The 18,027-nt window shown below is 42.4% G+C and overlaps 1 protein-coding gene and 1 long non-coding RNA gene across 9 annotated transcripts in view; one reads left to right on the forward strand and one right to left on the reverse strand.

Annotated features, from left to right (window-relative positions):
* Positions 1–14,251, reverse strand: part of GRM7 (glutamate metabotropic receptor 7) — an 871,847-nt gene extending 857,596 nt beyond the window's left edge. For all 8 annotated transcript variants that reach the window (XR_011483650.1, XR_011483651.1, XM_070455619.1 and 5 more), the window contains exon 1: positions 13,728–14,251. Coding sequence is in view for 6 of the 8 variants with exons in the window: in XM_070455619.1 (XP_070311720.1) it covers positions 13,728–14,246 (519 nt within the window). In the remaining 2 variants the exon portion in view is untranslated. The remainder of the gene's footprint in view (positions 1–13,727) is intronic.
* LOC139031228 (uncharacterized) lies at positions 12,359–14,140 on the forward strand. The gene is made up of 3 exons (XR_011483663.1): positions 12,359–12,808; positions 13,462–13,904; positions 14,050–14,140. It is a non-coding gene; the product is annotated as an uncharacterized lncRNA (long non-coding RNA).
* Positions 14,252–18,027: the final 3,776 nt, after the last annotated feature.

Genomic DNA, 18,027 nt, shown 5'->3' on the forward strand with positions numbered 1-18,027 from the left:
ATATTTGAGAAATCATTGGTTAGCCAATGATAAATTTATTGGGGGAGGCTCTAGTAACAATATATATAACTCTCTCTCTCTCTCTCTCTCTATATATATATATATATATATATACATACACTGTTAAATATATTGTCAAGAGTTTATCTATAGAAGAGATAAGAATGTATTTGTTTGGTTTGTGAAAAGTAGTGGTGGCTGGCAGGTAGCTGCAGGCTGATGACATATGACACCCATATACACATAGAATCAACAAGCCCACAGTTGCATCCATTCTCTATATCCAGATCCAAAGCCTTTATATCATTAATTGCAGGCAAAATGATAAGGTTCATTTGTACTGTTACACCATGGGATCAAGAGGCCTGTGAACTAATGTGAGTATGTCTTAGTTTTATCAGAGGGGGACAAACCAGGCTTCCATCACCAAGCCCCCTTCCATACATGGCAAAACAGTCCAAGGCTTCTCTGAAGCTGTGGGAGAGTCGATAGAAGAGGTGCTCACTCCACTGTGATGCCTAAAATGGCTTTGCACAGAGAGAATTCCAATACACACTGAGGGAATGAATGAGTGAATTGGTGTCATAAAACAGCCTAATTTAAGGAAAATTCCATTCAACAGGCTGGCAGTCCTCCCTACCCATCTCAACTGTTAAGACTGTAAATCAGATGAAAATTTAATTCTAAAAACTTAGAGGTGAGGAAACTTTAGAAGCTATCTACTCTCACAGAGTTTTACAACTTTAATTTAGTGGTAAAAGTCACTAGAAGTGCTTTAGAAGTCAGAGACCCAAGTCCAAATTCCATATTTTAATGAGCAAATAACTATTTCTGAGTCTAGGTTCCATGCATGTGATCTATAAGATACCATAACAATACATACTTTCATTGAATGACTACCAGGGGATTAAATGACACAATCCATTAGCAATGGTCAACTAGGTAATTTTCACCTAGCAACCATTCAAGACCTTAGATCGCATGCATAGGGGAGAGATGAAAATAATACTCAGGGACTGACTGGTTTCCTGTGGCCTCAGTGGTCATAATGAATCTCTTCCATTCAGTTTACTCCTCTTCTCACTAAGACTAAGAAGGAGGAGGTGAACAAATTAGGATAAACATTTTGAAATTGGTTTTATACTCCTTGAAAGAATGGAATTATAGAATTAAAAAAAAAAACTCCTGAGTTCTGCAGAATATGATAAAACGTTAGTTCTTTATGTTAGCTCTCTACAAAACCAATTCATGGCCTTAAGATGTGCTTTCCCACTCAACCCCATCAATACCAGGCTCAAATATCATTGTAAGTAGAAAAGTCAACAAAATGTAACCAAAAAGCTAAGTTATAAGCCAGTGAAGCCACATAGGTTTGATAGAGAAAATTCAGATGTATCATTCTATGTAAAACTAAGGTGACATGAAGAACTTAATCTAAAAGATATTACCTGAAGATTCATAACCTCTATAATAATCTTATAAAAAGTAACCATCTAGAAATTTATTTAGATGGCTTTCCTGACAGGAAAGTACTCTCTATATAACTTTTAATGTAGTATTGATGAGAACAATTCAACAAAATTCAAACAAATATCTGAAGATGCCCTATAGGAAGAAAACCACAGAGTGAGATGTTACAGGGGTATAATTGGACTTCAGGATGAGTAAGACCCTATACTTGACCTCGACAAACTAGCATTAAGGAGAGTGGATGAGTCATGTACAGAATGTCAGAATTCAAAAAGGCCAAGGCAAATACCAAAAGGAACACGTGGGGATTCTTAAGAAGGAAAGAAAATATTGGTTAGCTCATTCTGGAAAGGCAGAAGAGACTAGGTTGCCTTTGTCTTTGAAGAGGTCACTTCCCCCTACTATCCTGAGGTCACGGTGGCATGGGCAATAGAGGAATATGGGGATTGAGAATTGTTTCTACACTAACTTGAGTGGAGGGAAGCAGATTTTCTTAACAAGATGTAGTTTTGATAGTATACTAATATTTAAGGGTTCTTGAGAGAAAGAGATTTGAATTCCCTGCCTTTAAGTTTCTTACATTTCCAACACCTGTGTCTTTATCTGAGGATTGGGGATGGTGATAATGTCTCCTGAGGTGAGAATGACACCATATAGTGAATACGGAGGGCTGAACGTGGTGCCCAGCACACAGAAAGCACGCAGTAAGCGAGTACCGTGACAGTAGTGGCGGTGATGATGGAGGCAGTGCTGTGTTGATTCCACCTCCAAAACATGCTCTGACTGGGAGAGTGTTAAAAGCACCTTTGGATTCATGAGCGTTTCTATAAAAGCAACACTTGATAAATGTTAGCTGGTTGTCCAAATGTTTAGGTGCAATTTAAGAAAAGAATGGGCCTAGGATTTGCTCAGCTACTTAACAAAATTAGGAGTGGTAGCAGTCAATGACGTTACAACTTACTAAGTTCTTACTAAATGCCAAACAGTGTGCTGAACACTTTAAAAAGGATTTTTCACTTACTACAACAAGGCTATATGATAGGTCTTGATAATGTCACTGCTCTCTTTCAGATTTCAGCTTAGGCTTACAGGACTTACAAAAGCACCTAAGGTCCCATCACCAGCCTAATGGAAGTGAGTTTAAACCCACTTGTCTGACTTGTTCTTAATCACTACAGTAGGAAATTAAGCCCTTCGCCTGATTCTCCATCTGAGGCCTGAATATTTCCCTTAGCCTCTGAGTGAAGATGTCCTGAATACTTCTCTCTTTTGACCTCACTTGGCTTCAACATTCAACTTCTCAAACAGGGATTGTTTCAATGAATGGCAATGAAAGCAGGGTCGAGGTTCAGTCACCTTGATGAGTAGGGGTCAGAATCAGTGAAAGAAAATGCTCTGTGATGGAATGGTATTACCATCATTTTATAAATGTGGATACCGAGGTTCAGGCAATCAGGTAAATTTCCCAAGCTCATACAGTTAGTAAGTGGAAAGTCAGGATCTGAACTGACATCTACATTCCTAACCATCATGCTATAACCATTATGCATAACCAAAAATTCCAATAATACTCCCCCATAACCTACTGCTACACTCCAGACTTAAATAGTCCAAGATCAAGAAAGAGGAAAGTTGGAGTTACCATTCTTAAGTGAATTTCAATCTTTTCAAAACAATGCACTTGCTCACAAGATGCAGTCCCTGTGATAATCTTCTCAACCAATCATCAAGAAACAGGAAGCAAAGATTCGAGTAACAGTATGTTCCTACTTACGAGGAAGATGGGACAATATGGTTGACGCTGGGCTTAACTGTTCCATAAAATGTGATCAAAGTAGGCACAAATGCTGATACATCTTCCCCACTCACTGAAGCCAACAGCGAAATTTCATTTCCATATTGCTCTTCATAGTTCAAGCCTACTTGTGCCTGTCATTCATCCTCTGGCCTCTTCCTGTCTCCATTTCTGTACAAAAAGCTACTACACTGCTGCTCTCTGATATGAAAAGGGGGTGTGAGGAGAGGGAGACGTGGCACCTCAGCGTCTATTTTTTCATCTTAATTCTATTATGCCGACTCCACTGAACTTAATTATAGTGAATAGAGAATTAGACAATTACCCTCTGTTCTATTCTTCAGATGGTATATTTTGATAAAATTTACTACATGCTGCTCTCTCCTTGAACACTAGATGAACACTAGAAATGGATGTGTTGATGTAAAACTTGTTATAATTACAATTAAAATATAGCTTACATAATGATAGTGTTAACATAAAATTATAGATGTGTAGAGACAACGTGGTCATGCATTTTTTAGTATAAGTACATGCCTAGACCAATAGCTGCTAGTGGAATGAATATGGAAGAGAATTTCGGTTAAGCCACAAAGTCTGTTTAAGGATTTGCAGATAGCTAAGGGGAACTCAAAGAGGCCTGGCGTGCTGCAGTCCATGAGGTCACAAAGAGTCAGACGTGACTGGGCGACTGAACAACAATAAGGAGAACTCAAAACCAGTAAGATAATATTTCCCCCTGTCAAGTTTTCAGTTGCACAGTGAAGGGAAAATGTGAAATGTCTGGCAAAATTGTTCAAAGTAGGTACCCAAATGGAAATGACAAGTACAATTTTCCCTTGAATATATTAGTAAATGCTTAAGTTCTAATTTATCAGTGATACAAATTTTCAAGTGAATTTGATGAATCATAAAATAATAATTATATATAAAGGTGTACAAGACTGCATTGCTCTAGATAGTTCAGAATTACTTCTATTTGAAGAGGTACTCTATCACAACTAATTTAAACGTTACAATTTCAAGTACACTAGCAGTGAAAATTTGGAACCTGAAAGGTTTATTCTAAACGTTTGTAGTCATGGTGTCTTAACCAAAACAACTGTGTCACAAATATTATTACTAATAAAATAACTGTGGCAACATTTTATTCAGTTTTACTGTAAAAACAAAAAACTATAGGTATTTCATTTCATTTCAGATTGTTATTTTTAACTAAGAGTTGTTAAAAGTATTGAGAAGACAGTGTTAACTACATTATTTTATCTTTAAAATAGCGCTTCCATGTAACTGTTCTTAATATCTCCATTTTAGTAAAATGTATTTCTAGCTTAGACCTTTCATCAGAACTGTAGACTTGTGTATCCGGCTCTGTATTCAGCATCTCTACTTGGATATCAAGAAAAATACTGTCTTATACCTCCAAAACCTTTAATCCACTAACATATGCTCTACCTTAAACTTTTTCCATTTTATGTGATAGTAACCACACCTTTCTAGTTATGCAGGCACTAAATCTTGATTTCACCCTTGACCCCTTTTTCTACATTCTCACATTTTAATCTACCAGGAAAAGCTGTCACAGTCTTCCCGATGCACCACTTCTGAGAAGACTGGCCGTCAACATCCTGGCACATGGACCTCACGGAGGCTATAATCGCCTCCTGAGAGGCTCCCTGATTCCGCTCTCTCCCTCATCCTCAAGACCACAGACAGGGTTATACTTGTCAAACAAGAGACAGATCATGTCACACCTTTGCTAAAACCCTGCCTCTGGCTGCCTACATTTAGAGTAAAAGACAAAACGCATGTGACGGTCTCCCCGGACTTACCCAGTTCGTTGGCCTGACCTCAAGTCCTCCTGCCGCCCCTTCCTCCCCACTGACTAAGTTAGCAGGGGCAGCCTCCTTGGTATTCCTCCAACCTGCCGGGCATATTTATGCCTCAGAGTTTGGGCACCGGCTGTTCCCGCTTCCAAGGAGTGGTCCCCCCAATCCATTCTGACAACTCCCTCACTTCAAGTCTTGGCTCAAATGTCAACTTAGGAAATCCAGCCTGACTACCCTATTTAAAAATAGAACCCACCTGTACACCCCTCTAGCACTCACAACCAATGCTTTTCAGTGGCTTCAAATTCCTTTCTTCATCCCATAGAACCCATCAACTTGTGACAAAGCATAGAATTTATTTATAACATCCATCTGTTATCAACAAGAGCACAAGAAAAGAAAGGTGGGGAGAGAGAGAGAACGCATAAAGGCTCTTGTCTAATTTATTCATTGATACGTCCAAGAACGTAGAACAGTGCACAAGGAGGATGCTTAGTATTTCTGAAAAATATATAGATGAGGAAACTAGTAAGTAGTAAAGTTCAAAAAGTTTAAAATATTTCCTCAAGGTTCTACAGCTAGAAAAGGGTCACCATGGAATTCACACTTGGGGATGCCTGACTTCAAATCTGTTAGTCTCTCTGCTAAGTACACCAAGTCCATGCAGTGAATGATACTTTTTAACCAGCACCATGGAAATTCTCAGTCCACTGAATAGTACTGATAAAATGTTCTCTCTCTCTCTCTCTCTTTCTCTCTCTCTCTCTCTCTCTCTATATATATATATATATACACACACACACAGATAGATATATATTGATTTAAGCAAAGGAAACAGAAGAGTAGAATTCATGGATTATTACGGTAATTTTACAGTAGACTTAGCAATAATGACGTTTAAGTAACAATGATATTTAATGGCAGCATAATAATAATAATAAAACAATAGCACTTAAATGTATTAAACACTAATCACATGCTCAACTCGATGCCTAACTATTTCCATGCGTATCTTGTGCAATCTGTATGATTATTCTTTCAGACGTGCTTTATGTGTAACTCCATCAGGCACACTTCTCTTGTTCCCATTTCAAAGATAAGGAAATTAAAGAGAGATGTGATATCTGTTTGATTAAGATGAGGCTGCTAATAAGTCATGAGTATGAATTTAAATTCAGGTCTGTCTAACTCTAGAATCTGATTCTTAATCTCTACATGAAAATTCTGATACTTCCTTTGATAAAAGCATGTTTTCTCCTGGAAAACATCCCCCATTATATCTGCCCGTGCTAATACCTTCGGAACGCAGTCAAGTTTAAAACATGGTAAAAATGTTTAAACAGCGCTTTAACAAATAGAAATATTTTCAACCGAACAATAACAGAAAAAGGCAGGCTGAGCCCTTTGCAGTGACTCCATTGCTATCTTCCATCCAGAATGAGAAAGGGAATCAACAGCCTCAGAGTAAAGAAAGCACAAAACCCGGAGATGGAAGACTCTGTAAATGACCAATTATAAGACTATTAAGGCGCAGCACTTTTATAGTAAGAGACAAAATAATCCATTAAACTGAAAATTCTCCTACCCTTCATTCCACGGCCCACACAAACATTAATGTTGCATTTATTAGGATATACTTCCTGTGCTCTATCAACCTGACTTCCAGAAATGGTATTAATACAGTCCTCTTGCATTGCACATATATCTGAATGATGGATTCTCTCACTTGAGGTTTATAGAAAGAGTGGAGTAAATGAAATAAAGTTTAGGAAGAACTATGATAATCCATAATGAATGGGCACTGAATCAGGACAAAAAGAAACATCTTTTCTCATTTATTTGAATGAAAAGTCTACTATATATTTATTGCCTCTGCACAGGGCTAGCTACCTGTTGAATAATGGAAAACAAGCATATTTTCTTTGGAGATAAGGATTTGTGTGCTCAAGTTTCTATTGGCATACAGAATTAATCTTGCTATAGAAATGAAATAAAATGTTATCTCTTTCTGGAAGTAGGTTTGGTTAAGCAATTAGCAACTCTGATATCTTTAAATCACTATAGTTTCAGGGTTGGCAAATCTATGATTATTTTAAGCACTTCTTTATTGGTGCAACAGTTGAGCAGTGCTATTAGTGACTAACAACCAATGCACTGTCAGACAAATCTGAGACGAATCTAGGCTTTGCCATTTACTAGCAATGTGACTTTGGACTATGAGAATCACTTTCTTCAGACTTACAGTGTGATTATATGTCCTTTGCAGAATCACTGTCAGAACTAAATGTACATGACACAGTGGCTCACAGTAAGAACTCCGTGAGTACTGTGGTCATTGCTAGTAATATTGAAAAGAAATTAGAACTTCTCATAAAGTGAGATATGTTTCCTTTATCATTGTACTTTCATATCATTTTACTTTTGACTTTATAACTTAATAACTTGATCCAAGAAACATTTGGCAGTAAATATAACTGAAATAAAATTACTTGTCAAGCATGAAATACTATAATATTAAGTGTGCAGGCACAATATTCTTCTCAGGTAATTATTTAACCTGCAAAAATAGGTTATTGTCTTCTTCTTAATTAAGTACATTGAACATATATATTTGCTGTGCCAATTGGCAAAAGGTTCATTAATTTATTAGTCTAACTACATGTTGCATAAATGTCTTCTAAACATAATCACATGTGTGTTTTAGTTTGGAAAATGTGTTTGAGCCTGTTCTTTTTTGCCTGTTTAAGTTAAAAGAGGGTGAGAAGTAGAGCAGGCTTAATGTACTTTGTACTCCATTATGCCATGAAAATGCGTCTGTGCTCTGAAGACACCAACAAAAGATCTGCTTAAATGATAAGAATCAACTATTGTCCTAAAGCTTCCAAATAGGAGGGCTGTAGGCTGCAGTTTATATCAGAAGTATTTGCTCTCTTTCTCAATTGCATCAAGATGGGAAATACATGATCACAAATGTTTGAAAGTGAAGTTGCTCAGTCATGTCTGACTCTTTGCAACACCATGGACTGTAGCCTACCAGGCTCCTCCGTCCATGGGATTTTCCAGGCAAGGGTACTGGAGTGGGTTGTCATTTCCTTCTCCATAAATGCTTAAAGATAGAACAATAAACGTTGGAGAGAGTAGGGGAGGATGTAAAGTTTCATATATCTCAAACCTGGGCTATAAGGATTTTCCTGAAACAAAATATCAGTTATTATTTTTTACCTAAGGAATGTTAGTGAGCAAACCTGACATTAATGAAGGAAATTAGCTCTTTTAGCTATGATGCTTTCAGTTGAACATGGCTGAAAACAAACTCAAAATCATCAAAGGCAATTTGAAAACAGAAACAAACAAGAACAACCTCAAGGGACAAGTACTGGAAATTCAGGGGTGCTGCCAAATATTCAGACAAAGTTGGATTTGGGAGTTCCGGAGTATCAACAGAATTCCAACCTTCTCTCCATCATTCAGCCTTGCTTACCTCTGCAAGACTTTATGTTACAGAAAGTCTCTTCTTGTGCTGGATGATCACTGGGAGTCCCAGAGACATCTCTCCTTAGCTTAGAAATTCCACAGAGAAAAGACTCCCCCTGCCCCAATCCTTCTTTGAGAGAAGTCTCAAGGAGGAGTCCGAGAGACTTAGATGCCCACACATGAACCGATCACCTGCTATGACTCATCCTGGGGCCAGTGAGGAGGCAGGATGTCATTATCTGGCAGTTCTCCAAGAAAAGCCTGCTGTTTTTGCAAGATGAAAGGGGAGAAGACATGGATAATGAAAACTGTATCTGCTTCTGTAAAATCCACAGTCCCCACTCCCTGCCCTGTGTCATATGACCACGTAGGAAGCTGACCCAGGAGGCAATTTTTCCCACAATAGCCTTGATACATATGACTAAGGCACACACTGGTGGAAGAACACAAGAAAAAGTTTGAGTGGTGAAATCAGCTAGACCAATAGTAACTAAAATAGCTGTGTGAAAAGATCATTAACAAGTTGCCCCAAATTCACTCAAAGTTCAAAGTTGGAGCTAGAAATACAACATCATGGAGCATGATTTTCTCCAAGCTAAACTATGACACAGAGATTAGAAACTTCAGTACATCTTAAAAAAATAAGAAATATCAGATGAGAAAAATGAGGCCTGGAAAACTGAATGACCTAAGGTGACACAGCCAATTGATGGCAGGATTGAGACTAGAACACACTTTGTGCAATTGACTATGGTCTTTTAAATCCATGATACAACTTGTATACATAACAAAGAGAGCATTTATAATTTGCTAAATCCTAAATGTTTGTGAAATTGAAGTAATCCATTATCTCAGTAATTCTTGAAGAAAAAAAATCCAAAGACTTTTTTAGTTGTATAAGTGTATATATATACATATATATGTGTGTGTGTTTATATATATGTGTATATGTGTGTGTGTGTGTGTGTATATATGTATATATATACACATAAAATACTTGTGGAGGTATCTTCAGTTATAGTATGTGCCTGTCTCTATTCCTTCCCTTTCTGCTCTTTTAAAAAATGCCCCTTTAAAAATCGCCCACTCGCCATCTGTTAGGTAAATTTGCTGAAACACAGTAAATGTGGAGACAGAAATTGTTATAGAGACTCTTCTAAATGGCACTGACACCTATATCTGTGAATTTTTTTAAAGAGTAAGTTAGAGTTGTTTTTTTTTTTATTCCCACTATAGTAACACCACATCATCCTAGGTGCCCAGTTCTATCAATTACATAAGCTGCAGAAAGAGAGAGAGAAAGAAAGAAGCAAGAGAACCTTGTACTTATGTATAAAATGCTGCCCCCAAAGACTGAGATTATACTCAAGCATCAATGAGCAGAAGGAAACCACAAATTTACAAATGCATTTCATTTATGGTACCAGGGCCACAGGTTTAGATTTGCAATATGCTTCCACAAGGGTCAAGTCGACCACTTTGTTCTATCTAGTTGCTCCTGAGAGAACAAAACAACTGAAACAGATGCCATTCAATTCCAAGTCTATATCTTAGACCATGTCACTGAACATGAAATATTGTTCATCAGAGTCAGGGTGTAGCAAGAGTAATTTATACTCTCAGAGTGTTTGCTCTCGAGTCAATAGCAGAGAAGCCTTGAATAAAAACGTTCCCATTACTTTCCACTATAATATATCTTACTTATAGCCCATGAAACAGTGGTCAGGGGAGATTTATTCTTTGGACACCACATTATGTAAGCTCTTCACTTTTAAGCCATCCCCCACTCTGTGATCATTTTTTTAAAATATGTTACTCATAGTCAATATTAATTTACATTTAATCTTTCTTAGCATTAGGAGAGTATTATTTTGTACAAGCTCAGAAACAAATCTCTAGAAATGCCTCCCTGATGCTTCTTTCAGGCTGAAAATGCATTGCAGGGCTGTTGCAGTGACTTAATTCTAGTTGGCAGAGCCCTGGCCACACACTAATTTCATTAGCCTCAAATTCCTGGATTTGAAAGATCCACTGGGTATGATTCCTGCGCTCTGACATGTCACTGACTAACCAGCACAGTCTGCACACAGAGGAGAGAGAGCACTCGCTCAGCTCCGGCCCCCCAGCAGCAGATGAGGATTCCAAGTCAGAGACACTACTTACATCTGAGTACTCAGTCTTGCCCTGGTCCTCATTTTCGTGAAAGAACTTCATTCCAGGCTTTGCTGGCAGCTGCAGCATTTGTTACATCTATTACTATCTTCTTCTCCTGCCCTCAACCCTCAGCGCTTAGCACCCCCCACTGAAGTCACGAAGTATTCCTCCCCCAGCCTGGAAGTTAACCTCACCATAAATTTTTATCTCAAATGATCGGTTTGGCATATTCCCCACAGCAACCCATGGTGACCAGGCAAAAGAAAACTTGAATCTCTGGAGAACTAAGAATTCAATCATTGAGAGGAGTTGCCTTTATATAGGACAATCTTAATTGAGCTGAACTCTGCAATCTCAGAGAAGACTCACCTACCATTCTTTTCCTCTCTCCCCAAAGTGACTGCGCCTTTGAACAATGGGTCTGTGTTCCACTATTTTCTCTATTCATTTTGCAGTTTTACAGAGGCTGGGAAACTGGGGATTGGACTTGCATGCCAGGAGTTTCTAAGATCACATGCAAGGGGGGAAAAAAAAGGCTACTGGAAGAGACTGTTGGAATCTATGTCTATATATTTAAACATAGGCAACGGTTAACTGGGATGGCCACACCAACGCTCATACCCAGCTCACAGCACAAGCTACAAGTTGGTGCATCCCTCATACTATCAGCCTCTTCTCAATAAATACAGGTGAAAACTGTTCTTTTCCCTCAGCTGTTTAGTCCAAGGTAAATAGCTGCAATTTGCAAATTAGAGGAGAATGACAGTGTTTTCTCTGAATGGTTTTGGTCCCAGCCCACACTGCTAAGGCTGGCGTTCAGTTCCTTTCCTTCCCAGCCCAGGGAATGCGGGGACTAAACACAAGGCAAGCCTTTGCTTTTTGTGCAGCTGCCTCAGGTCCACACACCAGAGAAGGAATCAGCTCCCCCTGGAATCTTTTCCAGCAAACACAGTCCGTCAGCCTAGCCTGCAAGCTCTCTCTTGACTTGAAGATTCACTCTGTTTTAGACAGGCAGGCCCATCTGCAGCACTGCCCAAGCTCTGAGGGAAGAGAGGAACAGGCAGTAACATAATTAATAAAAGAAAAAAACGTCAAAGAGCAAATGGGCCTTCAACTCCCAGAGCTCCAGTTAAAATTCTGTGAGTCACCTCTGTGGTTTTCAGGTGACCTCCGGCCTCATCCTCCTTACAGGACTGCCTCCTCAGGTTCTCTGGCTTAACCTCAGAGGTAAAGAAATTGCTTCTGGGTTTTGCTTACAACAAGCCAGGCTCTTGAACGCACCAACTCAAAGTGAAGGCTTCCTTCCCAAGCACTTCAGGGTTTGCAAACATCTGAAGATCTTTGTGACAGCATCCCGGGGAGGCACTAGGGATGCTCACTGGATCAGAGGGTCCATACCAGGCTGCAGCCATGGACAGGCACCCCTCTTACTGGCACAGACACAAACTTCATACTCCTGGGAGCAGATGGGGGTGATGGCTGGACTCTCACCTGGAGTCCCCTCCAGAAACCCAACACCGTTAGGGAAAGGCACTTGAGAGAGAGCCAACTCTCTAGACAGGGTGAGCATAGGGCTCAGACAGAAGATCTTGAGAAGCGATTGAGGGAGTTTGGGTACTACCAGGCAGGGAGAGAACTGTGCATTTAAAAAAAGATCACTTCCAGATAGAGATCAGCAACAGCAACAACAGCAAACCTTGGAGATAAAGGTAGAGAAGGAGAAGAGAGGCAGAAATTGAAAGGGGAATTAAAAATAGAGGAGGGGAAAAAAGCATGGAGAAAGAGACACGAGGAGAGAAAGCGACGGTGAGAAAGACAGAGAAACAAGGAAAAGGGAACCTATAGTCACGCGGACCCTGAAATTCAATTTCTTAATTCACAGCCATCCATTTATACCCAGTGCAGCGCACGAGCCCTGGGGCTGAGGCTCCGGGAGCAGGCGGCTCGAGAGAGAGCGCTGCAGTAGACTAACCAACCCATCGCTCAGCTGCCCCATCCGCCTTCTCCCATTTTCGCCGTCGCCCTCTTGCACCCCAGCAGGAGGACCGCCCAGCCTTGCTCAGCGCACCCTACTGCCTCCCTCCAGGTGCCTTCTCGCCTGACTCTGAGAATCGTCCTCAAAGCCCAGGATTGGGTTGGGGGGTTGCGTTAGGGAGGTCGTGGGAAAGGATGGGCGGAGGGAGGAGGCAGAGAAAGCTATTTTGTTTCGCAGTTAGCATGAGCTCATCTCTGGGCTCGAAAGGCAAGAGTAGAAAGCTGATCGCCCAGCTCCTGCCAGTGGCTGGATTGCAAACGCAATTTAGACGGTGCAAACAACTGCCCAGAGCAAATCACCCGGGGGTCACGTCTGCGGGTGGCCTCGCCCCACTTGGGGGCCGTCCCCCTTGTCTTCTGCCCCATGCCTTCTCGAAGACAGGCTACAGGTCGGGAAATCCGACCTGGGAGAAACGGGCAATGAGCATTCAGATGTAGGTGAAGACCTAGCCCTGGGTCTAAGAAGTGCCTCCCTAATCTTTTCTGGACATTTTCCTGGGGAGCTGCGTTTTGCCCGGTGGCGTGGGGCTGGGAGGCTGGGAGTTGAGAAATGCCCAGTTTCGAGGCGTCTTCTCATCTTTCAAATTCCTTGCGCTTAACCGGCTCTCACAGGAGCCTGGCACTTTTACGAGCCAACGAGCCAGTTTTTGGACCATATTTCACTCTAATGCAAACCCATTTAAATCATCGCCTTGTTTTTCGCAGATTGCTTCTTGTAAATGGGGCCATAAATCCAGGATGTCAAGCCGGATGGAGTGGAGCGCGGACAGGGGAGAGATGGAAGGGAAATGAACCCAGCGGGGGAAAGTACCTCCTCGCTTGGGGTGAGAGGGATTCGGCAGGATCTCCAGGGTGGCAGTGAGCGAAGGCTGACCTGACCCCGCGCCCCGCAGGTCCAAGCCAGTGCTTTTTTAGGATTAAGAGCGCGGGGAACTACGGCGCGCTCTGCCCCAGAGGGAGCACCCCCCTACCTGGAAAAGCCTCAGGATGTTGGCTACCATGATGGAGACAGAACTCCCCGAAGCCCCAATCACTCCAACTACTTTCTCCGGCTTGACGAAAACTGGAGGCTCGCCGTTGGTGCAGCGCACGTCGGAGGTGTCCTTCTGGATGAGCGCTTGGACGAAAGTGAGCGACTGTTCGAGCGCGTAAGTGTCCCTGGAACAAGTGTCCAGGATCCGCGCGCCCAGCGTTACGTTGGGCAGCAGGTTGGGATCGCTGTTGATCTGGTCCAGGGCGTAGAGCATCGCTTCCAGCCTGTGGATCCCGTTCTCCCTCTTGATGTCGCCGCAGGGCACTCCGCTGGGACCCTTCGCGTGCACCGGGAACAGCCCCCCGAGGGTGACGTCCCCCTCGATCCGGATGGAGTGCGGGGCGTACATCTCCTGGCCGCGCGCCGCCGCCGCCAGCGCGCACAGGAGCACCTCCAGCACACAGCAGGGGAACTTCATCAAAGTCAGGACGCGGAGCAGCTTCCCCAGCTGGACCATGCTGCTCCAGCGGCTGCGGCGGCGCTGGAGGGGCCGGTGGCGGGCTCGCCGGGGTTCGGGCTCCTTGGGGTGAGCTCCTCGTGGGAAGCCCAGGAGCTCCTGCTGGCGAGGAGGGTGGGGGCGCCCGAGGAGGGGCAGCCGGCGAGGGTAGGGGGTCCCGCGGCGCCTGCCAGCTTGGGGTGCCGTGCGCTCTGGGGTTCCCCAGCCGGCGCGCCGCGCTCGCGCTCGCGCTCCGCGGCTTGCAGCTCGAGCTCTCCAACAGCCCAGCACTAGGGAGAGGGCACGGATTGCTATCGCTTTAAATGGACGTTCGGCTCCCTCTCCTCCTCCTCCCACTCCCTCCCACCCTCGCGCTCTCTCCGGCTCTCCCCACCCTTCTCAGAGCCCGCCCTTCCCACTGGTTTGCATCATCACGCAGGGAGGGGCTGCGTGAGGAGGTAAAGGGGGGGAATGGGTGGGCGGCTTGGAGCAGGGCGGGGGTGGGGGAGGGTTGGCTCCGATTGGGAGTTTCGCGGTCCCCAGGGAATCTGGGGATTGCAGGTCGCAGGCGAAAGCTGAGTTCCTGCTCCTGTCTCAGTGGAGAAGCCTCTGGCTCGCCCGCCTGCACTGACACACACATTCGAGGGACGGGTGGCATCGGCCCCGGGACAGGGCGGTGCTGTCTGGGGCTGACTGCTCCCAACCCTGAGGTTGGGGCCGGAGCTGTGAGCTCCGGGAGAATGCAAGGTAGTTGCAAGATGCTGTGGTCGAGGCTGAAGAGGAGTAGGGAGACCCTAGTCTCAACTGCCAATCCCTCTGTACCAGTTTTGCGTAAGAAAAACACAAATGCACACAGGAACCTGATTTATGACGTAAAGAACCTTTAACCAGAGACTTCTCTGGAGCCAGGCACTGGGTAGCCTGTAAGGAAAGACGACAAGGAGGAGAAACGTTAGGAATGAAAGTGCAGCCTTGGTCTACAGGGTTACTGTGACCGGAGCTGGACGAACCAACTAACCCTGATCTCCAGCAAATCCGTGGCGGATTCACTCCTTTTCTTCCTCTCATTGCAAGAGATGGAACAACGGAGAACTCTGCAGAACGCACCTTCTTCTCTAGCGCTGACAGGTAGAAGGCTCCCTCCTACCCACTTCCAGAGATGCGCGGACAGAAAACAGCGAGGAAGAGGTGACAGAAGGAGGAAGAAACAGGGTTAGACAGAAATCTCCCCATCAATCCAGTACGCTATTCTTGTTTTTTTTCTAACTGAAGATGTGGGGGGAGGAGGGAGAAAGAAGATGCCAGAGCAGTTTTTAGTGCAGTTAGAAAGCTGTTTTTCAAAGGCGTGCCCTTCTTCAGGTCCAGCCCAAACTTGGCCCCTTAAAGCAACAAGTGGCCCTAGTTCTGCTTAAGGAAAGGCAATGTCTCTGTCCGTGGTACCAAAGTGTACTCCATATGGTAAACTCAACTCTTGCTGTGGCTTACTGTTGGAGGGTAGCAAAACCATTTACATTGAATCGAGGGTAGAGAGAAAACCAAAAACAAGACTATATTTTCATTTTAATGTTAATGTTCTAAAGAAAACTGTCCTTGTACAAAACACACACACACACAACACATAAACCTAAAAAGTCAGATGAGTAGCTGTATCTTCCACCAGCCTCCTGTGTTACCTTGGCGTGTCTCTTTCTGTGTCTGGGTTTTTGTTTCTCCATTAGTAAAATAAGGAAATGTTCTACAAGTTATCTTTTAAATCTCAAATCCTCTGTTAAAAATAGGCCACGCCCCTTTGGCTATGGTAGTGTTTTTAGACCAATATCTTCTGTTCCTTCATGTGTCAGAACACCTGTTTTCTGATGCCCAAACAACATCAAACATTTCCTGATACAGAGGACTTATTTTTTCCTTTTAATCACCTATTTATCTTCCTTCTAGGGACAGTCCAGTCCATTAATTTCTTTTTAGATATTGCCCCTCCTGCAGGTTTCAGTATTTAAAGTTTGAGGAGGGAAAACAAAAAAATCTTCTGGTTACAATGATGAGTTCAAGGATGTGAACAGAGGGCAGCCATAGGCATGCATAGCTAATCCTTGGACTCCTGGTGGAACAACTAGGATAGCCACACAGAGCCACCACTGCCCAACAGACCCTATGCCAGAGTTAGAAGAAAAAGGGAGCCCTTTCCTGAAAATGCTTTATGTATATCTTTTGGACAATGTTACACTATTTGATTTTGTACATTTTACCGCCATTTTCAAGGAAAAAGTACCATAATAAATATAAGAATCTACCCTGTATACAGTGTGATTATCCATCACTCATAGATGCGATGCTTCATAAAGTGTACATAAGTGCCACCTTCTGCTATGATGACCCCGCCTCCTTCCAGCCATCCTGGAGCTGCAAGGGTATAAGCCTGTAGCTGTGATAGAAGCTGCTATATAGGCAGGGAGATTTTTGAATCCTCTAATGAGAGATACCAGAGAGGCGAAAAGGAAGAGAAGAAGGGCTGAGGAAGAGAGAGATAGGGGCCTGATTAAAACACAGGAACTCTTGGATCCACACGTGCCTTTTTTCCCCAGTTATGTAATATTTTCTTTCAGCTGTTTGAAGTCAAAACTCCTCTTGTAATTCACCTATTTTACTATATAGGAACAAGAAGGGTGGAACAGGTAGACTAGGTATCCTATTAAGGTAGAATTAGCTAATTTGGAAAGGGGGGAATAAGCAAAGCAACAAAAAGGCATACTTGGGAACATAAAAATGAATGGTGATCATAGTATTTAGGCATCAGTACCTCAGGCTATATTTGACAGAGGCTATATCCTTATTGAGTTTTTAATTTAAGGCTATTTATTGGGAACTTGGTGCCAAAAGTCTATTTGAAGAGCTGTGTTGCAAGTAATATCATTTGATTTTTCAGTTGCTCATGTGAAGATCTATGTTCTCCTCTTCCATTTCCAGCTCACATCTTGCTACTGTTCAATAAACAGTTCTTGGCTGACTATTGAATGTTACCTTATTCTGCACTTAGTCTCCCCAAACATCTGGCAGCAATCATTATCTTCTTTTTATTGCAGTCATCTATGTGCATGATTTATTTCCCTTGCCAAGTTGTAAGATCCTTGAGGGTAAGGGCTGAGTATTATTTATCTTTTTATCCAGGACAATGTTCAGAATGGTGTTTTATACCTAAGAAGCATTCATGTGTTGAATGAATCAGAACTAGTTTTGCCATTTCCCACTGCTTTTCTATCACAGTGACAGAAACATAAAGTGGGCAGAGCAGAAATGATGGCAGATAATTTGTTGTCCTCTTAGTCACAAAATGTACTTCCTAGAACTTAAAGGATAATTAGTAGATTTTGAAATAATTTTGTTTTACAAAAATTGCATAAGATTGAAATACTATAACTTTGTGGCTCTTGATCAGCTCTAAAGGCAGGCTTAATTGGTTCTTCCTGAATCAAGTGTTTATAGCTGGCCCAATAATGAGGGCCAGCATCATGGTCATAAGCTGGTTGAGGATGGTCAGGACCTGAGCAGAAGAGTAAGGGCGACTGCTCCAGAGAAACAGGAAAGTGATGCTGAACTTGCAAAATCTTTGTATCTTCAGCCACAATGAGTGCATAGGGTCTGGAACTTAACAGGTGATATAGAATTTGTTTTGTTTTGTTTGAGATTACATAAATGGAAAATCTTTGTGTGAGAGTGATTAAAACTTGGCCATTCATTGTTTTAGTGTCTTATTCAATTAAAGAAGAATCTGGTTTTAAGCACAATGATCATAATTATAAAGTGT

The sequence above is a fragment of the Odocoileus virginianus genome, chromosome 26 (assembly GCF_023699985.2).
Source record: "Odocoileus virginianus isolate 20LAN1187 ecotype Illinois chromosome 26, Ovbor_1.2, whole genome shotgun sequence".
NCBI classification, from domain to species: Eukaryota; Metazoa; Chordata; class Mammalia; order Artiodactyla; family Cervidae; genus Odocoileus; species Odocoileus virginianus.